Source organism: Rhinatrema bivittatum, chromosome 9 (assembly GCF_901001135.1).
Source record: "Rhinatrema bivittatum chromosome 9, aRhiBiv1.1, whole genome shotgun sequence".
Lineage (NCBI taxonomy): Eukaryota > Metazoa > Chordata > Amphibia > Gymnophiona > Rhinatrematidae > Rhinatrema > Rhinatrema bivittatum.
Genome location: NC_042623.1, coordinates 20643441 through 20667903, shown reverse-complemented (window position 1 = coordinate 20667903; position 24463 = coordinate 20643441). Strand labels below are relative to the sequence as shown.

The 24463-nt window shown below is 44.8% G+C and overlaps 1 protein-coding gene across 2 annotated transcripts in view; it reads left to right on the top strand.

The window, feature by feature from the left end:
- Positions 1 to 24463, top strand: part of PLXNA4 (plexin A4) — a 970847-nt gene that overhangs the window by 613446 nt on the left and 332938 nt on the right. Inside the window, exon 6 of one of the 2 annotated variants that reach the window (XM_029615157.1) lies at positions 20209 to 20657. The exons of the other annotated variant lie outside the window; for it this stretch is intronic. Coding sequence (XP_029471017.1) covers positions 20209 to 20281 — 73 coding nt within the window. The 3' untranslated portion in view covers positions 20282 to 20657. Of the gene's footprint in view, positions 1 to 20208; positions 20658 to 24463 lie in introns of those variants that run through there. 2 annotated transcript variants of the gene reach the window in all.

The window sequence follows — 24463 nt, the reverse complement described above, 5'->3', positions numbered from 1 at the left end:
TGCCGTCATACAGGGTACCGGATTCAAATCAGATTTTTTTTAAGCAGGAAGGACCATTGGGCTGAGCACTTCAGAAGGCAAAGAAATGTAGCCTAAGGATGTGTAAAACTCATAGACATGTAACACTAAGAGGCCTGTGCTCTAAGGAGACGATCCTCGTACTACCCCAATAGCAGAAAAGGTACTTTTTACCTGGGGTTTTTGCCTCAGTTGTCAAAGTGAGAGTATGCACATAGCTTTCATTCTGGAAACTTCCTAAGGAAAAAGTTCCCGCAGCGACCTGCACCGACTTTGCCTTCTGGTACTTTTTCTGACTAAAACAATCTTGAGTAGTTTTGAGAATCCAAAACTTTGCACGTTGCTTTCGCCTCTGATCTAATCCTGCTCCAGGAGTGCCTCCACCACAATGCATTACGGTACTGCGTGCATACTTCTACCCGCATACAAGGTGTGGACAGTTTTCAAAGAGGCTGTTTCCAGGGGCAAAACGCTGTTTTACCCCTGGCATTGGCTTTAAAATGTCCCTTTCCAGATTTTCTCCCATTTCATGTCTTCGGGGAAAATGCTTAGTACACAAGGGACCCTTAGTTTAGTTTGTCTACAGCATCTACCATACCTGCAGAGCAGGATTAACCCTTTGGTAGGCCCTAGGCAAACAAGTGCATTACTCCACTCACAAGAATAACAAGGGCTCAATAGCCCCAACACAAGTCATAAGTGGCATGAAGGCCCTCAGGCACCAAAAGAGGGGCAAAGAGCACTATAAACAGTGGCATTAACACCTAAGATACTGTGAGAGGGGCAAAGCAGCACAAAGAATGCCATGGAAAAGCCAGGGTTCCAAAAGAGGGGGCAAAGCAGCAAAAACCAGTATCAGGAACACCCCAAGGCATGGATTGAGAGATGCAGCAGCAAGCACCCCAAAACGCCGAGTGAGGGGTAAGTGCTATCAACACCCCAAAACAATGGCATCAACACCTCAAAACCCTTTTTGAGGGGTAAGACAGCGAGAAAAAAGGCACCAATACAGCAAGGCGATGAACCAGGAGAGAGGCCGGGCAGCAGCAAGAGCGGCAACAACGCAGCAAGGCATCGAGGCCGAGAGTGTGGGCATTGATTTATCTAGCTATGCACGCGGACCTCCTGCCACTCGCATGTAAATTCAGGGAAACCCAGCAGAGGAAGGATTATCTTAAGGAAGGATATATAAGCACCAAGTGGGAACAAAAAATTAAAAAAAAACCTTTAAACTATCATACACAACACCACTCGGCGTAAACTATATTGGCATCAAACATGGAACTTCAGACTCAGTCGTTTTACCAAAGACAACCCCTTATTGTCATCATCTGCCAGGCCACTCATCCAATCATCTTTTTTTTTTTAATTCTTCTTGCAAAGGTGCAAAGTGCTTGAAACGGATGAAGTTAATAATGTCAGTCAAACATGTGATGCCAACAGTCAGTCTCCCAGAAAACCAATTTGAATTAATTAATACTTAGCTTCCTGTGTCCAAAAGCAGATTTATGCAGACATAATGGGCCCAAACTTTGATGTTTCAAAGAGACTGCTTCAGGGGTTTTAAAGAAGACCCAACGTTTCTACCAACTCTGGTGCCAGCCGTGAACGATGTGGACTCATGATATCCCCTGCCATTGAGAATTATATGTTCATTAGGCACACTGGTTGATGAGACAAGGAAATGCTGGGCGACCTTGATGAGGTCCAGCCAGACTGAGCTATGTGTGCACAATACGCCAATGGATCTGTGTCCATGATGTTGATAGGTTCTCCAAAGTACTGTGCAACTGCAGTTTATTCCGAGGGCTCTTTTTTCGCAGGGGGTGGAGAGGTGATACTGGTCTCTGTTGCCAGCCACTGAGCTATGGCGTGTGGCAGGAGAACCTGTTGGGTGCTGGCCATGGAAGGATAGCAGATAAATGTGGGGGATACAGTGGTAGCTGGCAGGCTGCTGCTGAGTCTGACAGTACCGCATGGAGAACCCACTCGTTCCTTTGCTGCACGCCTATGGCTCCTCTCCTCTGGCACTTTTTCACTCTAGCCATCAGCTTATCCTTCCAATATACCAGAGTGCCACATTAGAAGGCAATACTCCCGTTCATCCTTGCATCATACAGGGTGGCCAGCATGCACAGATCTGGTTAAGAGAGGGATCGGAGCCAATTTTGCCATTGTAGTTTCAAGGAGTACACGAGCACCAGTGCCTCTGGTGCCGGGCCCTATTCCTGCTGCAACCCTAAAACTTTGCCTCCAGTATATTGATTGTGGGGATGACCTCACCAAGGGTGGCTAACCTCGAAGGACCGGGACTTTTACTGCCTGCGTGATGTGCAACCAGTCCTGATGCCCAAGGGACAAGCCATACTGATCTTGTCTTCCAGCGATTACTCATGAAGGGGTTCTGTTGCTCCACTAACCTCTGCATCATCAGATAGTTGGAAGTCCATCTGGTGCATACAGCCTGAATAAATAGCTGTTCAGCTGCTCCAACTGCTTCCTGTTTCTCATGGAGCTGCTGTCTACTCTTCATGTGCCAGTTAAAATGCCCCCACTATTTTCCTGCAGCACTCTTGACAGTTCCCACAGGTCAACGCTGCTGTCTTCCTTGGCCTCCAGCCCCCAGGAGTCTCGTACTGCCAGGTGAAGTAAGTGTGCAAAGTACCAGAGTCCCTGGTAGCCTCTACTAGTCACTGTCCTGGTCATGTTCCTGCCACTGTCTGTAATTTAATAAAACAGGAATAGTTGTGTGTTTGCGGTCCCCATTATGCCTGCTAGGATATGGGCTGAGGTATGACTCTGATCTATCACCTGGGTGTACAGCACAGCCCACCTATACCCTGCTGGTGTGCCCCCAGTAGAGCTTCTGCCTGATCCTGGCGCATCCAGCTGCCATCAGTTGGGTACTGCCACGCGGTACTATGGGTCCTCCTCTTCTTTGTTGCAAGGAAGGTTGGGAACCACCACGCGGCCCTAGGGCTCCTCTTGTTCACTGCGCGGTTATACAAGTCCTTCTTTGCTTCGCCGCACAGTCCTGCAAATTGTGGCCCTACGGTGGTTCTTCACCGCGCAACTAAGAAGAGAAGGAGCCGTAGCGCCGTGCAGTCCTCCGCCGCCGCCTTATCTTCGCCGCGTGGCGGGTTGGGAACCACCACGGGAGCCTGCATGTTCCTCCTCTTCGCTGCTGCAGCTCCTTCCTTTCTTTGTGGGGCGGCGGCACCAGCAGCTGACTCAGCTTGGTCGCGGCCCTGAAGCCGCCGCCCTGTGCAAGTGCACGGCTTGCACAGCGGGTTGTGCCGGGCCTGGACCCAGAAATGAAAGAGAGTAAGAGTGAGGTGACAGGCCTGTTGTACTCCATTCTCCAGCCTGAAGCTCTCCGCGTGTTTGTTTCTTTACCTTACCCTTTACTGAGATAATGATGGAGAACATCAAACTGACAGCCTGTCCTGGGCTCCAGAATCCGTAGCGGTGGCAGAGAAAGTTGCACACCAGTGGTGCATGCAGAAAAGGCAGGGAGCCACGCGTGTGGATATGCTACGTTGGCTTTCCCCTTCTTTTCCTGATTTCCCCTCCCCTATTGCCCCATGCCCCACCAAATACTTTTTGTCTAGAGACCCTGCTGCTTCCATACGTTTTGGCTTAAAGTTGTCCAACCATTTATCCATCTATCTTTCTGGCTACCTATAGCATCTACCATGTCTACCTGTCTAGCTGCCTGTACACTCGTCTATCTGCTGTCTGTCTGTCTCTGTGCCTAGCTGTCTATCTATGTATACCTGTCTGCCTTTAGGTGACAGCGTTACCTGGGAACAGTTCCCCCTGTTCCATCACTGACAAGTTGCAGATTCACAAAATGAACCTCTGCAGGACGAGTAGCATTTCACAGCGGGCAGAGAACAGCCACTCGTGGCGACCACTCCCCTGGTGCCCATCCTGTGCCTTGGAGGCCTGCCTTGTGTATTTTATGTTTGGGGAAACTCTCCCGGTATTGCTTCAGTTTGTTTCTTCCAGCAGAAATCTCCTGCCGGGGCCAGAACCGGCACCTTTCCCAAACGAGGGGCACTGTCACAGCAGGTTACCAGCCCCCCACACCTCCCCAGGGGATGTGTATTCCAGCCGCATTTATTATATGTTTTTTGGGCAGGGGAGGGAGGGGTTGTCAGAAATAACCGAGGTGGGAATTAAACAGTCCGCAGCCCTAATTTTAGTTTCTCTGCACAAGCATGGCAAGAGAAGGCCCATCCGTTTGTATTGATCTGCCCTTTCCCAGCACAGATTAAACCGTGTTTGCCAGGGAAGGAGGAGTGAGCGAGGACAGTCTGGCTCAGAACACCAGGAGATGTGCATCGAGTCTGCCTTACAGCAATCACATCCTTATCACCGGCCCTGGAGCAGGACCAGGGAGGCTGCTGGCCCACAAGAGACTCAGCAAAAGCAAAGCGCTTCCTTATTTCCAGCACTCGCCCTCCTAAAGCTTCAGGCTTAGATAGCAGAGAACATGCCTTTCTTTCGTCTTGATTTCTACCTTATTTACAGTGTCTAAGCGCTAAAGCAACAGCTTGCTGTCCTTCCTAATTCCTCTGCTCCTACTCTAGGTGTCCTTCAACAGTACAGGATTCTCAGGCACACAAAGGGGGAAAATGGAAAAATCTAGGCTCGGGCCCTCTCTAACGGGTCGATATGGTACAGTGTGCTCCGACGGAGCGCACTGTTAACCCTTGATTGGACGCGCTAGCGTTACCCCTTATTCAGTAAGGGGTCGAAAACGCGCATACAACCCCCCCGAACCTAATAGCACCCGCAACATGTGAATACATGTTGATGGCCTTATTAGGTATTCCCGCACGATTCAGAAAGTAAAATGTGCAGCCAAGCCGCACATTTTACTTTAAGAAATTAGCGCCTACCCAAAGGTAGGCGCTAATTTCTGCTGGCGCCGGGAAAGTGCACAGAAAAGTAATAAAAACTGCTTTTCTGTGCACCTTCCGACTTCATATCATGGCGATATTAAGTCAGAGGTCCCGAAGGCTAAAAAATGTAAAAGAAAAAAAAAATTCGAAGTAGGCCCGCGGCTCGCGGGTTGAAAACTGGACGCTCAATTTTGCCAGCATCCGGTTTCCGAACCCGTGGCTGTCAGTGGGCTCGACAAGTGACGCCAGCAAAATTGAGCGTCGGCTGTCAAACCCGCTGACAGCCCCCGCTCCTGTCCCTAAAAAGGCGCTAGGGATGCGCTAGTGTTCCTAGCGCCTCTTTTTACCTGTTTCTACCGCCGGATCTAATTTGCATACTGTATCACGCGCACAGGAGAGTGTCCTGTGAGGCATGACTTCCCTTGGATAAATCCATACTGTCTGTGTCCCATTAAACCAAGTCCAGCTATATATTCTGTGATTTTATTCTTTATAATAGTTTCCACGATTTTTCCCAGCACTGAAGTCAGGCTCACCAGTCTATAGTTTTTTTGGATCATCCCTGGAGCCCTTTTTAAATATCAAAGTTACATTGACCACCCTCCAGTCTTTAGATAAAATGGATGAATTTAATGATAGTGTTGTGTTCGTGCCTGTTTTCGCCCTCGCTCCACCCTCTGTACCTCCATGGCGACTCCTTTCGGGTCTGACGAACAGATGCTGCCGCGGCTTCTCCTCGCTGCTTCCTCCCGGAGTCCCCAGGCTGGCCTGACGCTGCGGATCCGCCATGTTCCTGATGAAGTAAGGGCGCGCGCGCGCTCCAGAGTTTGTACCGGCAAGGGCGCGAACCTCGGGGGCGTCCCCTGTAGTGACATCATCCGCTTCTACCTTAAAAGGTCTTTGTTCGCAACTACGAATCGAGTTAGCAAGGGGAATTCTTTCTCCGCTGCTCTGCCTCCACAAACTTACCAAGGGGTACCCGCTCCTCGGGGGCCCCACTCTCTCTTCTTGATTTCAGATTCTAAGACGGGATCCGGTACTCTCTCCTCGAGGGCCTACGTCCCTGAATGCTCAGAAGACTCCCTATTGCCTGGAAGCGATCGCAGACGTGAACACTGTGAAATCTATTGCAGATAGGAACCGATACTCGCTCCACGAGGGCCCATGTTCCTAAAACCTTTCAAAGACTCTCTTCTATAACCCTCCAAAGACTCTCTTCTATCTCAGAAGCTATCTTGTGAATTATTATTTCATATTGCAGATAGGAACCGGTACTCGCTCCACGAGGGCCCATGTTCCTAAAACCCTTCAAAGACTCTCTTCTATAACCCTCCAAAGACTCTTCTATTTCAGAAGCCATCGCATACACAGATATTGTGAGTTCTTATTCCAGATTGCATTTAGGAACCAGTACTCACCTAAAGGCTCCTGATCCTGAATATACTGAAGACTCTCTGTTGCATAGGAGCCATTACTGATATATCTACAACTGTGAGTGTATCATCTACTGGTTATGTATCCAGCATACCCTGTCTACTCACTACCTATAGTCTCTCTCTACAGCTCAGCAAAGCCAGTATTTGAGGGACTTCAGCTCACTACTGCCAACTCTGATGGTTCTACTACCTATCTAAATAAAGAACTATCTGTGTCTGTCTCCATACTCCAGCCTAGCCAGTGGTCCTTCTTAGGATATCCTCCTGGGGGCGTTGTCATCTGCCATCAGCCCAGGGATTCACCAATTTACATTGGGTGCTCTTCCCCACACTACAAGAGTTGTATTGTAACAGACTGTCACTCTGTGGGGAGCCAACCCATTACAGATTGATAACTCCGCCTACGGAGTATTATAAATTGCCACCTCCTCCCCTTCGGGTACAGCATCGATCAGATTGCTAACGCCTCCCTTCTGGAGGAGCTGATCATTAACAGATTGCTAACTCCTTAGCCGGAGAAGTAACAGATTGCTAACTCCTCCCCTCGGGGAGCTGATCAACAACAGATTGCTAACTCCTCCCCTCGGGGAGCTGATCGACAACAGATTGCTAACTCCTCCCCTCGAGGGAGCTGATCGATAACAAGTTACAGATTACTTGTAATAGGTCTGAAATTTCATTTTGGAGTTCTTTCAGAATCCTGGGATGTATACCCATCCGGTCCTGGTGATTTGCTACTCTTCAATTTGTCAATCTGCCCTACTACATCATCCAGGTTTATCATGATTTGGTTTAGTTCACCTGAATCCTCACCCTTAAACTGTTTTAGCAATGGATTTTTCTTGTATAGCCTGATATCTCTGCAGTTTTCGCTTGCAGCCCATTTGCCTTTGATGTTGAGAGCTCACTGTCTTATCCTCTTATCTCACTGTCTCTTATCCTCCAATTCTGCAGTTCACATGTTCCCCACAAGCCTCTGCAGTTTTGTGCTTGCAGTCAGCCTGTTTGCTTGCTTTTAGTAGATGTCAGTATCTCTTTTTAGGTTTTAATCTTATGCAGATGCTTTTTCCTGCAGTCCCAGTGGGCTTCAGAGGAAGCTAAGCTCTGCCTAGAAGATGCTGCAGTTTGATGTGAAAAGTACCTTTGAGAATGTAACTTTTCTACGTTTTTGAAAAATTTTCTTTAAAAAAACTCAGAAACAGATTTCTTCTAACAAAAGACCAGCTCTGCCAACATTTACCACCCTATTGCCATTTAGCAACAGAGAATATGATTAAAAACCTCTTTATTTAGTAAAGGTTTCAAATCAAACCTCAAAATTCCTAGCTGCGCTGCACAGGGTATTATAGGTGGCATAGACTGCAGGAGGGTTAATTGACCAAACTGATGGATTCCAATTTTTCTGGCAAATCCCGCTTATGTGTGCTTTTAAACAGTTTCTGTCATTCAAGCAGGATCTCCGTTTGCTTCTCATTTGTACAACTTCAGAAATATACATGCAGCCAACTCTGAGGTAGAAATTCTGACTGTGTGTTGTCATGGTCTATGTGAAAGCTTCCCCAGTTACAGCTGAGCAAACCGCGGCAGAGGGAAATATTTATCTTCCTTTCCCAGCAAATTTAGGCTCCTGTTTCAGACCGGTTTTGTCATACAGAGTTTTATTTTTTATTTTAGTTCCTCTGTAGAATCAACAAGGGGCACATTTAAAATCTGTTTCATAAAAACCGGACTTTTCCTGTATAAAACATGATACGTGGCTGCCTTACCTCAACCTGCTTCAGCAGTTTAAAAATCAGCAAATGTTTTAATCCTGCTCCTCAGGGCATCTAGGTTCAAGGGTACTAGAGGTGGAGGGCATCTCGGCGGACAAAAACCAGAATATGCCCAGCACGGTTTGGCTTGTCCCTATCAGACCCCAGTGGAAAGCAGAGTTCAGCCTTTATGCAAATAAAATAGATGGGTGATTCTGTTGTCTCTGAACAGACACACACTGCCTATAATGTGGTGATGCCAGCATTGTGCTTATTGCATCCTTCAGACTGTACAGGCTGCAGAATTTGTACAATAATTACTAAGTGGCAGGTTTGCTCGGCCTTCTGCGGTGTCTGCTATGGTGTGAGCGTGCCGGCTGGGGGAACACCGATGCACCGGACCGGGGACACAGGTGGGGGCTGATACAGAGCTCGATGTGGATCCAGGCCTGGCCTTGTAACTATAATCCTGAAAGGAAGGGGAAAGCCATCAGTTTCATGAGAATGCATCAGGTTTCTTTTCCCTGCAGGTCATGGACTTGCCATAGGTATTAAATGGCTACCTGGAAACTGGAAGAGGGTTCCTGCGAACAGGCTTCCTTTCAAGGGTTCACTGCCCCCTTAAGCTCTATTACTGAAATAGGAAACAACTCCCAGGTGATTTGAAAGGACTGTAGCAGTAGCATTTTTGCAGTTGTATATCAATATCAAAGACCAGAAAATTTAGCAGTTCCCAGGGAAAACAGTATTCCAATATTATGTGTTGTAATTTGGGAACTGTATTTTTTTTTTTTAACATTGTGACCTTATAATAGTACAGTGCTGTGTAGGTGGCGTAGCCCTGTAGAAAGGATAAATAGCAGTAATAGTGGTAATGGTGTCTGGAGTCATTATAATGGTATAAGGGATCTGTGTATTCTGTTATAATTAGGTCACTTGTCATGATGCCTAATACCTGATCTAGAACAGGTCCACTAATTGTGAAAAGAACCAGAAAGAGCTAACAGATCATATTTGGAAGATGTAGGTTGGCACCCACGTCTGAAAACAGAAAGGGAGAAGGGCAGATTGAGGAAGACAGTTGGGGGAGCAGGTGTGGTGGAGGAGGGAGGAGCCATTTGTTGGCCAGACAGGATGGAAGCTGGGCGTGCTGGCCTCCTTAAGAACGGGAAGGAGCAGAGTGGGAAATTAGTGGTGGAAGAGTGGAATGATTGGTGAGTCAAGACCATAATCTTCAACTGGAAAATGAGCTGGAGAGGCAGCTGGAAAGCTTATGGAGTTTATGGAAGAGCCTCCGCATCAGGAAAGTTACTGCATTGCTGGTAAGGAACTGCTCCTTTGGCATGATGCAGGATTTTCTGCAATGCGCACAGTGTTAGATGTAGAAGTGTGCTTCATCGCAACATGGTGATATTGACAGATAAGGGCTCTGATTCATCCAAGCTACCTGGTTGTCCCCTTCTATGTTGTAGATTGTCAGCCATACAAGCTCGACAATCTACACTGTTCTAGCTGTGGCCGCACTCTTTCTTACCCTTCCTTTTCCGCTCCCCCGACACAAAATGCTTAAGGATATCTCTCAGATGTCAACTATACAAGCTTGACCGCCTGTAGGATAGTGTTCCCTTGTTAGGAAGCGTAGCCAAGTCCATCAGAGGCCCATTCTAGGAAACGCCACCTCCCCCAAGTTATATCTAAGAATGTATCAAGCGCTATAGCTGTTTCATGTCTGTTGACTGTTACTTTTGCCAGTCATGAGAGCCACCTGTGACCAGCAGCACTCACCCCTTCACCATCAGGGAGGCCACCATCACCTCATCTTCCTCCCTCCTCCATGGGCTGCTTCTAGGCGCGTGCGCACTGTGCCCCTTCTTAAGAGCCTGCGGTGGGAACTGGGGCTGCTGGTGCCTCCTGATGATAATTCACGGCTGGGTAATTAAGGCCCAGCTGTGCACCCTACTATCCCTTCAGCAATGGGTCATGTACACTGGGAAGTGTAGTGTGTGTTGCTGCCCCTGTTCCTGCGGTTCCAGCCTTACCTCTTCTCTCCAGCCCAGCCTTGCCTCATCTCCTCGTCTCTCTTTGACTTTTGGATTTGACCCTTGCCTGGACTCTGACCACTCTTGTTTACCGCCTGTCTCTGACCCTTGCCTGGACACTAACCATTTTTGTTTGCCGCCTGTCTCTGACCCTTGCCTGGGCACTGACTATTCTTGTTTGCCACCTAGTTTTGACCTTGTCTGGCCTTGGATAGATACCTACGCTATAACCACAGAGACTCGCTATAACCAAGGGCTCAACCCAAGGGGAAAGGGGGTTAGTATAGGTGAAGCTCCTAGTCAGTCTCTTCTTTGCGTAGTTCTGCCAGCTGTCAGTGAGAGCCTGTGGGGCCTTCCCTGTAGGCTGAACCAATCCCACCACAGCAGCAAGGGTCCACAGATTGACGTTAATCTCTTCTTGGAAGCTTGATGCCAGCGTGCTGCCATTCTCTGTGGGTGAGCTTTATCTTCTCCCCTTCTGACCCTCTGCCGTTCCAGGTGATTGAGCATAAAGTTTCCATAGTGAATCCAATGCCTACCCTACCTATTTCTTGTACCTCCTGCTCCCCCACCTGCTGTTACCAATGCAGTTATTGCATAACTGTGCTCCAGTTTGCATATTTCTTCTGTTTGGTGTCTTCTTTTCAACTCATTTTGGCACTTGTATAGAGTGGCAAATGCTATAAATACAAAATTAAGTTATAAGGAGAGTGGATGCCTTTGGAACAAGTTGAAACTCTTAAACACTTGTGGTCATTTAAACAGGAAGTACTTCCAAAGGAAGAAATTCCTGGGGATGTTAAATTGCACTAAAACGTTTGCTGTTGTGTTTGTCTCCTAAGTTGTAACCTGGGCTAATGGAAATCTGTTAGGGGCAGAACATGGCATGAAAGCGGTGATAACGTTATCATCGTATTATTCTTCGGCTACCTTTACTACTACCTGTGTTTTTCAATCTGGTAAAACAGAGATCCTCTTGGATGATGTGTATAATATTTAATTGAAATATTTGGATAAGAAACAACCCTATGCAGTAATTGTGTATAAGTATTAGGGGACCTGGTCAGATGTATTCATTAATGGTGTAATTGGGTTGGATGTGGAAGATTTGCTTGAAATGGGAATTTGTATAATGTTATTGTTTTATATATATATTTTTTTATATTTTATGTATTTTATTTTGTTGTATATTGCTTTGAGCATTTTTATCAGTAAGGCGATTAATAAATATATGTAAATAAATAAATTTCAAGGAGGCCAAGACCAGCAGGCTTTGAAGAACTAGTTTTTAAGGGGTTAAAATTAAATGTTCTGATCATGTTTGTAATTTAGGGATTCAGTGTGATTCTTAAATGATTTATATTCTGCAGATTAGATCAGTCTTATCTAACGGCTATTTTAGACTAAAACAACTAAGACATCTTAGACCATTTTTAGAGGAAAATACCTTTAGAACAATCGTACAAGCCTTCATTTTAACACGATTGATCATTGTAATTCTTTACATCTAGGGTTGCCTAAAATTCGTATATGAGTATTGTAAACTTTACAAAATTCAGCTGCGAGATTAATTGTAAAATCATCTAAATAGGACCATATTCCCCTGTTCTTCTGCACTGGTTGCCTGTGACTCAGCACTTAAAATTGAAAATGGTGATACTTGTGTTTTAAAGTGGTACACGAAGATGTGCTGGAATATCTTTCGAAGTTATTTACATAATATGCTCCTTCGCGAGCCTTGCACTATGCATCCCAACAATTACTTGAAATACCTAGTATCACGTGTACGTCTTCAAGAGACTCATAATCGTGCATTGGCCATTATTGGACTCTCCTTCTGGAACAAATTATCAGAGGATCTTAGGTTGATTGCGGATTTAAACATTTTTAGAAGAAAGTGAAGGCAACATTATTTATAGAAGCATTTGGGCTTAATTTTGATTGATAATTTATGTTTCAATATGTTATTTATTTATTTATTTATTGAGTTTTATATATCGTCCGGTTTCGCCATCACAACGGTTTACAAAGTTTCGATGTTTAACAGAGTTTTCAAAAAGGTTCGTTCAAATGGTTGTTAACATAGAATTCTAATTTTTACAAAGTTATTAATGCTTTATGAACTTGGTTCGTAGGATAGATTATACATGTTTCGGTTAACTTGTTATGTTATTTTTACATTGGTTCAAAATACTTTAGCTTAGTGTCAATGGGGGGAGGGGGGAGTGGTGATTTAGAGTCATTGGGTGAGTTGGTGGGCTTTGGTAAACATCCAGGTTTTTAGATCTTTTTTGAACGTTTTTTAATTTTCTTGTGTTCGTAGTTTGGTTGGGAGGGTGTTCCAAAGTTTAGGGCTTCCTAGTGAGATTGCTCTCTTTTGAGTTGAGGTGTGTTGATGAGAGCGAGCAGGAGGAATCCTTAGTAGACCTTTATTTGCTCATCTGAGGTTTCTGTTTGGAGAATGCAGTTTTATGGATGAGCTTAGCCAGTTTGTTTGTTTTTCGTATATTATTTTGTGAAGTATGGATAGTATTTTATATTCAGTCCTAAATTTTATTATGTTATGACAGAGAATGTATGCTTTGTATTGTTTTATGTTAAACTTTGTGCTCCGCTTAGCATGTTCTCATTATAGTGTAATATAAACATTTTAAATACCTACTATTTATCATTTCTGTAGCACAAATAGATGTACGCAACACTGTACAACTGCTTTGTGCAACTCTCACTTTGGTCAAGTCACACACAAAAGGCAAACAGGTTTCAGGAAAGGTATTGATTACTTTAAACATAGTTAAAATCAACAAAGCTAAAGAATGGGAAGAACCAAGGTTTAAGATTTAAAAGCAGCCTCAGAGAAGGTGGGCTTTTAGGAAGGATCTGAATATGACCTGAGAAGGAGCATGACGTACTAACTCAAGAAGGTTGTTCTAGGGACCTCATGGCACAGCAAAATGAAAAGCGTAGAGTCAGTGGCTGTCGATAAAAGATAAGAGCAGCGTGACCAATGAACGGAGGTCATTGAGGAGCTGTAGAGAAGAAGGTCTATGTAGGTGAGGTAGGGAAGATTGAACTGTGTACGTGTCAATCTCCGCTGGTTTATCTGTCTGCCAGGAACACTTAATCCAGCATTTCCTTGCTTAATACCACTTGGAGGAAAATAGGTCTTATTTGTGTTTTGTTGCTGGAGCAGAGATTTTCTTGGTTGCTAATGCATACCACCGTAATAAATTAGACTGAGTGCCGTATCAACAAACTATTAGGAATTAGATCTGAGGAGGCTCATGCTGAATCTTTCACATACTTTGTGTAGATGAAGATTGTGTGGGGTGCTTAGAATTGTGCTTAGTGACATAGGCAATGCAGGCCCGGTATGCTGAGGCGCGTGATTGTATGTATGCATACTTCTGAAAACTATGAAAAGGGAGATTTGGAGGACAGAAGAGATGTAATGCCCCACCGGCCATGGTAGCTATGCCGTGGCCGGTGCTCCCATACCTATGTTGCCGTGGACTCTCTCTCCCTCCTGCTTGGCATCTTCTGGACTTGCCCGCGTGCTTCCCTAGGTGCACATGATGATGTCACTGGTTCCTCTATTTAAGGCTGACTGTGCCGCACACAGATGCCTCAGCAATAGGTCTTCCTGCGTGTACTCGTAAGTTGCTGCTTTGTTCCTGTATCTCCAGCCTTGCCTACCATGTTCCTGTTTTTCCAGCTTGCTTTACCTCCCTAACTTCCCTTTTCAGATTCTCTGTGCTGACCGTTGCCTGGACTTTGTCTCTGCCCCTTGTCTGCTTCAATATCGTCCAGTCATGCCAAGTCCTGCTAGCCCCCAGAAACCCAAAGACTCAACCTTCAGGGAAGGGAGTCAGTACAGGTGAAGACCTCTGACTCCCCAACCTTGCCTGTGGGTGCATCTACTATGGCCTTGTTATGGTTCGCTCCTCCAGAGGGGAGGAGTTAGCATTCTGTTATGATCTGCTATGCTGATGGGAGGAGCAAGCAGATGGTAGTTAGCAATCTGTTACGGTTCTCAGTGAGGAGTAGCAATCTGTAATGAACTGGCTCCTGTGGAAGGAGCAGTTTAGCAATCTGATATGCTCAGCTCCTGAGGAGGGAGTAGTTAACAAACTGTTAAGGTATAGACTGTGGAGTAGCAATCTGTTATGAATCTGTAGCTGAAGACTCCTGATGGGGAAGGAGTAGCCATCTGTTCCCAGCGGAGTGCTTGGAGAGAACACTCGGCTGTAGAGGAATGTAGATAGGTGGATCCTTGGGCCGATGGCAGATGACTGCGCCCCCAGGAAGATATCCTGAGAGGGACCACCGGCTAGGCTTGAGCATGGAGACAGACATAGATAGTTCTGTGTACAATTCTGGTCGCCGCATCTCAAAAAAGATATAATTGCGATGGAGAAGGTACAGAGAAGGGCTACCAAAATGATAAGGGGAATGGAACAACTCCCCTATGAGGAAAGACTAAAGAGGTTAGGACTTTTCAGCTTGGAGAAGAGACGACTGAGGGGGGATATGATAGAGGTGTTTAAAATCATGAGAGGTCTAGAACGGGTAGATGTGAATCGGTTATTTACTCTTTCGGATAGTAGAAAGACTAGGGGGCACTCCATGAAGTTAGCATGGGGCACATTTAAAACTAATCGGAGAAAGTTCTTTTTTACTCAACGCACAATTAAACTCTGGAATTTGTTGCCAGAGGATGTGGTTAGTGCAGTTAGTATAGCTGTGTTTAAAAAAGGATTGGATAAGTTCTTGGAGGAGAAGTCCATTACCTGCTATTAAGTTCACTTAGAGAATAGCCACTGCCATTAGCAATGGTAACATGGAATAGACTTAGTTTTTGGGTACTTGCCAGGTTCTTATGGCCTGGATTGGCCACTGTTGGAAACAGGATGCTGGGCTTGATGGACCCTTGGTCTGACCCAGTATGGCATCTTCTTATGTTCTTATGTTCTTTTATTAGACAGGTTAGTAGAACCACCAGAGGTGGCAGTAGTGAGCTGATATGCCCGGCAGGGCTGAAGTCCCTCAGGTACTGGAACAGCGATCCCAGGATTGCTGAGCTGTAGAGAAACTATAGATAGTGAGTAGACAGGGGTATGCTGTGTTCATAGCCAGAACTGGATGACAACTCACATACTGTCTTAAGGAAGCTCAGTAGCTGGAAAGGGTTAGGCCCTCGAGGAGCGAGTACCTGGTTCCAGGGAAAGCTCTGAAAGAGCGATGGTAACTCACGAATGTCTGTATCTGCGATAGCTTCCAGGCAGTAGAGAATCCAGAGTGTTCAGGAACGAGGGCCCTCGAGGAGCGAGTACCGGTTCCTATCTGCAATCTGAAATAGAGAAAAGAGAGCGAGGCCCCCGAGGAGCGGGTACCCCTGGTAAGTCCGAGGAGGCAGAGTAGCTTGGGAGAAAAGCCGAAGCAATCCCCAGCAATCTCCTTGCTAACTCGATTCATTAGCGAATACTGAGACTTTTTATATTGGAAGCAGATGACGTCATCCCAGGGGAACGCCCCCGAGGTTCGCGCCCTTGCTGGTACATCAGTCAGAGTGCGCGCGCGCGCACCCTACATCATCAGGCAACATGGCGGATCCGCAGCGTCGTGCCGGTCCGGGGACACCGGAGGAAGACGGCAAGAAGACGCCACGGCAGCTAACTGTCCATCAGACCCGGAGGGAGTCGCCACAGAGGTAAAGAGGGCAGAGTGAGGGCGTCGAGCAGAGATGGACGCAACAGGCCTGCTGCGGCCTGGTCTGTGCCTCTACGTTTCAGGCTGTACCAAGGGATCGCATTCCCCAGAGCATGACGCGAGAAGTGCTTTAACAGAAGAATTATTTGGAGGGAAACAAAGTAAAATGGTCATTGTTCCTTCCATGCGTGCATAATGCTGACCACAGGACTCTCACTACAGAGACTGTGCTAGAGAGGGGAAGGAAGGAGGAGTAATAATAAAAAGAATAGTAAAAAAAAAATATATATTTTTTTTAAAACACCATTACATTTCAGGCACTAAAGCTGCAAAAAGACATATTTTGATTTTGACGTAAGTTCATACTAAGATGGTGCCTTGATTTTGTCAGTGTTTCTCTGGGGCTCCCAACTGGAAAAGTTTGAGAACCCTTGTGCAATGAATCGAGACAGATTCTGTTGCCTTCCAGCCTCTATAGCTCTTTGGAATGATATTTGGATAAATGGTGATGTCTAGATGGAAATGCCAGCTCTTATCGTTAGGGTCCTTGACGTCACTTCTTAGGTAAGTTGCAGAGAAATGAATGGAAAGGCAGAGGGTGTCTGTGGTATTTGCAATAGCAAATAAATTGTGCCGGTTAAACTTGGGCTTTAGCCATCATATTCTCTGTTAAACTAGGATTGAGCTGGAAAAAGTGGAGGTCTACACTTCCTATCAAAGGGATGACCAGAAAGCTGCATGCACACAATTATTTTCAGATTCTGCCCTGGTTTATATCTTTGGGGGTCAGTGGCCACACCAGGATCATAGCCAATGGAAACCTTGCTGCTAAATCTCCTGTTGACCTGCTCCTCACAGACTACAGACTATTAACAAGTCATCTGCATGACTTACTTTCCAGTACCGCCATGACCATGACCCTCATCTCAGATCACTACATTGGTTTCCCATCTGTTTCCACCTGCAGTTCAATCTTCTCTTGCTCACCTACACTGTATTGACTCTGCAGCTCCTCATTACCTCTCTTGTGGTTCCCGCTGCGGGCCTCCTCAGAACCTCCACTCATCAGGCAAGCTGGTCTTATCCTCCATCACTATCTTCTGACTCCTCACTTTCCAGCCTGCTGCATCGTTTTCTTGGGAAAGTCTTGCTGAGTTGGAACATCATGCCCTCTCTTTGGACATAATGTTTAATAATATTCGATATACTGCCAAACGTCTGTAGCATCTAGGCGCTTTACAGTAAAACATCATACAACAATATGTTCCAACAATCAGTACTAGGAAGAAAGCATTTCGATTCTTTGCTTCTACTCTTTAATTTAGTTTATTTGTTACTCATGTCTACAAAAGATCCAAGGTATAATAAAAACATTCATAAAAACAAAAGAACAAATATGACAAACAAAAAAACAAAACAATGACAATCCATACAACACGTGAGCTGGCTAATATTTCACTGAAAAATAACCTGGTGAAAAGCAACAAATGATGCAGTGCTCAATCATACTACACTATTTGGAATGAAGTTACTTTAGAAAGAAAATAAATACTTATCCTACCTAAAACCCACCTTTTTGAGTTTATTTTTTAATCTTAAATCCTGGTTCTCCCTGATCATAAGCTTGTTTTTTTTTTCTTTAAATATATTTATAAGTATTTTCCAGTGAGTTCAAACATAACTGTTAATTTCTGTACCATTTCATCATGCTTTCTTCTGTATTAAATGGTACAAGTCTGCCATATGGAATGAGTACAGTTTAGAGTATTGTATTAGAATGTAATTCTGTATAATCTGTAACAGCCATGCAGTATTGAATTTATAGTGTGAAAATCCATTTCATCACATTATACAGCATGGAGGTGTTGCACAATACGGAATGAGTCATGTAATAAATTTTATTGTGCTATAGCTCCATGGCACACATTAGTGGTTTGGTTTTAAAACAAATGTGTTTACAGTATATTCCCGTGATATATTGATTATATGATAGGGATTACTTACAGGCCATGCGATGCAAAATGGAGTTATTGTAACTTTGCACAAAGCAACTCATTCCTGTTTCCAGTCCATATCCTGTAGCACGGCTGTGGTTTGTAGGGGGTGTGTGTGTTTATTAGGGTCTGACAGCACACACACAGAAGCAAAATCTGTGCAAACAGCATGAGCTATAAAGAACAGATTACTTGCATCCCAGCTGTTTTCCAGTATTTTACGTCAGTTGGCCCGAAGATTGTTTTCCTTGAGGTTTCAGGGAAGCCTCACGTAGCTAAGTATTTCCAAATCCTGAACGCAAGATCTGGTCTGTATAGTTAAGGTTGCCAAATGGCTCTGGCGCACAGCAGGCAACACCCTCTTTTCTCCTTCCTTCCTTTCTTTCTTCTCCGCCCCTGGGGTTTTCCCCCCCGCACTTACATGCGTATTTCTGATAACATCAGGACAAATAGGACCTGCAAACCATGGGGGCCAGAACCAGGACAGGAATCTTCTTGCCCTGTGCACCGCACCTCAGTGAAAAGCAGCTTGCAAGGCGCTGGCGAGACTGAGGCCCCAGTGCCCTGAGCCGTTCTGAGAGATCTCTCAGTCCAGTCCATGGCTCTGAAGGGGCCCTTTCTAAACAGGAGTGTTTCTGCTTCTTGCACCCCCCTCCCCACCGCGCCAGCAGAGTTAAACTTGTTCGTGTTTGCCACTGTCGCCACAGATGGCGGTGGTTGTTCTGCTGTGCGTTTTTCATTTGCAAAAGGAGTGTAGGCAGGCCAGCTTCTTAAAGGGCTCGGTGGCTGAGGCAGATGGATAAAAGCTGTGCTGGGAGAGGAGGCCCCTGCAGCCTGTCTCGCTGACCCTTTTCGTGTTGATAGATCACCTCCGTAAATTTCTCTGTGCTCAGTGCTAAAGGGCTCGGTGCTAGCTGTGCATGCCAGGGACTCCTGTCGCTTGTAGACTGTAACCCAGTTGGTGTGAAACATGCCTTGCCAGAGACTCTTAAAGACAAAACAGACACTTCATTCAGCACCACGGTTAGTGCTTACAATTCAGCGCTGCCAGCTAGGGGCCGAGGGTTGCCAACTGGCTCTCTTTTTTTTTTTTTTTTTTTTTTTAAGGCAGGTTGTGATCCAATCTTGCTTTTACAATCCCGCACACATGGATTTGTAATCCTGCTTTGCATAGGGAAACCATAACTGCAAGTCCATGCATGCAGTGTGGGACAAAGCCGGGACTGGATTAACCTGTCCTACAGGAAAAAAAAAATGGAGCCAGTTGGCCATCCTGAGAGGCTCTCACTGGTGCTGACTGCTTCGCCAAAATAATGCTCACAGCCTCTCAGCCAAGACAAAGTCAAGCATTGCTCTTACAGTGGCACCTAGTGGCCAGGCAGAGCACTGCAAACAGCTGTTCAACCAGTAGGTCACTAAAATATTTAGGGCTTGATTTCTCTTGTGGTTTTCCCCATTCTGTGCTTATGGGAAACGACTTTTGGAAATCAGGTTCTTAGTCTGCATGTGAAGGGAAATAGGAGAGGTACAGGAGGTGGTAGAGGTTAAGAGAAGGATTAGGGAGAAACATGAAAAAGAAGATAAAACCAGGGGTGTTCTACAATTGGTCTAAACTGAGCATTTCAAAGTAGGTAGAAGCTGCTGTTTCTCTCACATAAATCAAGCTGCCTGAAACAAACACGTGTCCAGATGGGTTCCCCGGTTTTGTTTGAATAGGTGGAGCCCTGTCATGTTCATGCCTTGCTTCTTTCTCTCCCTGTGCAGTGTCGAAAGCTGGCATGGCGGGTACACAAAGCGGCGGGTGGAGGTTGGGCAGAGCGAAGAGTTTGTGGCCGCCGTGGGGGCAGCCGTGCGATGGCGGCGTGACTTGGCGCTGAAGCGGTGTGAGTGGCATCCCTCCACCGCAGCGCGCCCTGACCCTGGCGCACGCTGGCGACCGTAACAGGGCCTGTTCGATGAGGTCCCCCGAGAAAGCTTCTGATGATATGCACTCGGCGAGCCACAACTGAGGACCTGAGGGGGGAGAGGGAGTGGGGACAGCAAAGGGCAGGATGTCCCAGAGCAGCAATCGGTCTACGTAGAATAGGAAATGTCACTTGAGGGGAGATAGAAACTACTGAGGGCGTCTCCGTTCCCCCGTTCTGGAGGGGATTTAAAGGACTGTTTTATCCATGCTGAGCGATGCAGACCAGGAGAAGGTCAGCCCCAAAGGGAGTGCTCATCTTAGGCAGTGATATTTTACACATTATGATTTTTACTGGGACTGGAGAGGGAGAGGGAGGGGAGGAGGAGGATATGGGAGAAGTAGAGTCTGAAAAACATCAATACACTTTTTTTTTTTTTTTTTGCAGGCATTTCAAGAAAGGAGGGGGCCATAAGTTGAGTGGGCAGCTGGATCAGGAATGCAGAAAAGAAAAAAACTGATTTGTGTAATCATATTTAGTCCTATAAATCTCATGTCGCTTATTTTTAAAAGGGTTTCTTGTATATTGAAGGTCGTCTCTTCTGTACTTATAACCTTTGATGCATCAGGCTATTCTGCCTGCAGTGGAGATGCTTATTGTTAAAATTACTAACACAACCAACATTTAAGAGGGAAGTTTGAAACAGGAACATGCAGTGGGGCTGGGAAATGTTTAGATTAGGGAAAATTATCCTTCTGGGGCCACCTCTTTGAGCAATTTTTTGATAAGGCGGAGAAGGAATGAACAGAGTCTTTTGAATCAAATGCGCCTCTTTGTTGACTTAAGCCTTGAGATTAGTTTCTGCCTCTCATTCTCTGCTCTTTCATGAGGCCAGTGTCGGGCCCCAGCAGAGAAAGAGAGTCTGTTTTGCTAAAGAAGGACAGCTGAGAGGTAATCAGGAGGGGGCAGTGGGAGAAAGGGTGGGGTACCTCTCCCCTACTCGTGCCACAGACAGTTTGCAATTATTCATCCCACAAAGAGCCAGGCATCTGGGGGCTGGGCAATTTGCATCTGAAACATTTGCAGAGCTCCATGCATTCCTTGGAATGAATGGGGAGCAGGACCTTCTCGGAATGGAACGTGCCGTCTTCTATGATGTCATCCAAGGGACCCGTCCCGTCCAGCTTCCTTCCTTTGTCTCCGGGTTTCAGAGGCAATGCCTCCAAGCAACACGTTGGTAGCATGTGAGTCCAAGGGAGACGGAAGATGATTGCAACTTTATGCAGGAGGAGGAAGACTGACTGGGGAATACACTGACGATTCTGATAGGGCAGTGCAGAGTTCTAACAATCTCTCTTGGTCTTTGAGAAAACTAGAGTCTTTATAGGCTGTGATACCTTTGAAAGGATCAACAGAAAAGATGATGTATGATGCATGAGTTTTAAGATCTCAAAAGCATGGCACATCTGAAGAAGAGGCCTGTGAGGTATGGAAAGCTCATGGTTCTATAGCCTTTTTTTGTGTTGGTCTTTTGGAAAGCTTCTCAACCTACAAAGACTCAAGGTATTTAAACTGGATCTATACTTTTTTATTTTTGCAAATTGCGGTACCTTTATTGACCACTTATAAAAAAAAAAAAAAAAAAATCAAAGGTGTTGCCGTGTATAAGATTTCAAGAACACAGAGGTCCTTTTTTCATAGACCCTTCTTGATCTTGAAAGCTCAGGTGCAGCATCATCTATGGATAATTCTTACTTGGTCCAATAAAAGATATGAAGCATTCAGTTTTCTCCAGGTCTACTGAGGCTTCTAGAAGGGTGCTGTACAAGATATTTTTACCGAATGACTTCACTGACATAGAGCCTCATATGTTCACTGCCCTTCCTTTCCACATGTGGAGGAAGAGTAACAAAGGCATTTTCCATATTTTATTAAATTTGTACACCAGGAATTGTGCAGGAAAGACAATTTAATGTTTTGGATGAGAATGAATATATAGCAAATGGTGCGTCTCGAGCAGGATATTAAATCTATTTAAATGTACACCACAAATCCTTCACACCCAAGTATTTTTTTCCATGAATGAAACAGTGTCCCCCGACACCGGTCCGGGTTTCATAATCCTGCATCGGGGGATGCACTCTGCTCCAAACCATTTCTTGTGGAATTTTTAATGTTGAAATGTTACTAAAAAAGAAATTAACAGTTCTAAATTCTGGGCAATCGCATTAAAAGTACCTATTGCTTTTTTATAACAACGTTGCACAGGAAACATTTAATATGACAGCTATTTGATGTCATCGGCATGAACAACAGCAGAGATTTTCGGCATTACCTTCTCTTGTCATAGAATCATTCTGGTGCCAAAGTGAAAACCGGAAGTTGACTCAAATATCCGGTAACCTCTTAAATGGGTTTCAGTATTTAAAATACTGAAACCCATTCTATTTCAAGATTCAATCCTCTGGGGGTTATTGAGTCCAAAAAATAAATCCAAAATTGTTCTCTCAAATTAAGGCGTTTAGTATGATTACCACATCTAAAGAACTCTTCAGTTCTGGAATTGATTGGTTAAATTCTATACAATGGGCTACTACTGGAGCATTTACCTTTCTGGTATTAATACAACTCTTATGCTCTGTGAGACACACTTTGATATTACGTTTTGTACGTCTAACATAAATTTTCTGACATGGGACATTGCAGAAAATAGACCACATATGAGATTAAGCAGTTGGTATTGCTGTACAACTTAATGAGGTTTCCTGAGGTTGGTTTGGACCACTGACTACCCACCACTGTCTGCGCACAAAAATTGCAACTACTGCACTGCTGATGTTCTTTCGTGGATTGCAAACTGCTAAAAGACAGGAAACAGAGAGTAGGATTAAATGGACAGTTTTCTCAGTGGAAGGGAGTGGACAGTTGAGTGCCTCAGGGATCTGTATTGGGACCCTTACTTTTCAATATATTTATAAATGATCTGGAAAGAAATACGATGAGTGAGATAATCAAATTTGCAGATGACACAAAATTGTTCAGAGTAGTTAAATCACAAGCAGATTGTGATAAATTGCAGGAAGACCTTGTGAGACTGGAAAAATGGGCATCCAAATGGCAGATGAAATTTAATGTGGATAAGTGCAAGGTGATGCATATAGGGAAAAATAACCCATGCTATAATTACACAATGTTGGGTTCCATATTAGGTGCTACAACCCAAGAAAGAGATCTAGGCATCATAGTGGACAACACATTGAAATCGTCGGTTCAGTGTGCTGCGGCAGTCAAAAAAACAAACAGAATGTTTATTTATTTATTTATTTATTTATTTAACAGTTTTATATACCGCAGTTCAGGTAACAAAGTTACTAATCACTTCGGTTCACATTTCAACAATTACAATGACAATATAAAGAATAATGTCTTACGTAGAACAGGGTGAGTGAAACTTGGATAATAACTTACAAAGAACAGGGAGAATACAATTTATATACAAAGAGCTTGGAGGAACAGTGTGTGAAGTCGCTGGTACTGTCTTGGCGAAACCTAAAGCCACTGTTAGAAAGGGAATAGTGAATAAAACAGAAAATGTCATAATGCCTCTGTATCGCTCCATGGTGAGACCGCACCTTGAATACTGTGTACAATTCTGGTCGCCGCATCTCCAAAAAGATATAATTGTGATGGAGAAGGTACAGAGAAGGGCTACCAAAATGATAAGGGGAATGGAACAGCTCCCCTATGAGGAAAGACTAAAGAGGTTAGGACTTATTCAGCTTGGAGAAGAGACGACTGAGGGGGGATATGATAGAGATGTTTAAAATCATGAGAGGTCTGGAACGGGTAGATGTGAATCGGTTATTTACTCTTTCGGATAGTAGAAAGACTAGGGGGCACTCCATGAAGTTAGCATGGGGCACATTTAAAACTAATCGGAGAAAGTTCTTTTTTACTCAGCGCACAATTAAACTCTGGAATTTGTTGCCAGAGGATGTGGTTAGTGCAGTTAGTATAGCTGTGTTTAAAAAAGGATTGGATAAGTTCTTGGAGGAGAAGTCCATTACCTGCTATTAAGTTCACTTAGAGAATAGCCACTGCCATTAGCAATGGTAACATGAAATAGACTTAGTTTTTGGGTTCTTGCCAGGTTCTTATGGCCTGGATTGGCCACTGTTGGAAACAGGATGCTGGGCTTGATGGACCCTTGGTCTGACCCAGTATGGCATGTTCTTATGTTCTTAACAATTGGAGATGTCTGTGTGGGAGGTTCTGTGGGAAGAAAAGAGTGAACTACTATATCCTTTATGTTTCTTTCCCTCTTGTATGCAATCACTGGAATTGTCTTAAATACGGAATGTAAAGTTAACACTGATCAATGTTTAAAAATTAACGACACAATGTTTTTTGCCAGCAAAGTGTACTACAGTACGCATACCAGCGGTATATCAATAGGTTCTTTATTATCCAGTAGCAGCCAAGCTTGCTCTGCATGTATCGCTGTTTTGTATGCTTTCCGTATTAATTTGAAGGGATACCCTCGTTCAAGAAGTCTTGCACTTAAATCACGTGCTTGGATGAAAAAAATCTTCCTTCTTAGAACATAGTCGTGAAATGCGCAAAAATTGGCCAATAGGGAGATTGTTCCTCAAATTGGCTGGATGGAAACTAAACTAATGCAGCAGATTATTTCTTTCTGCTG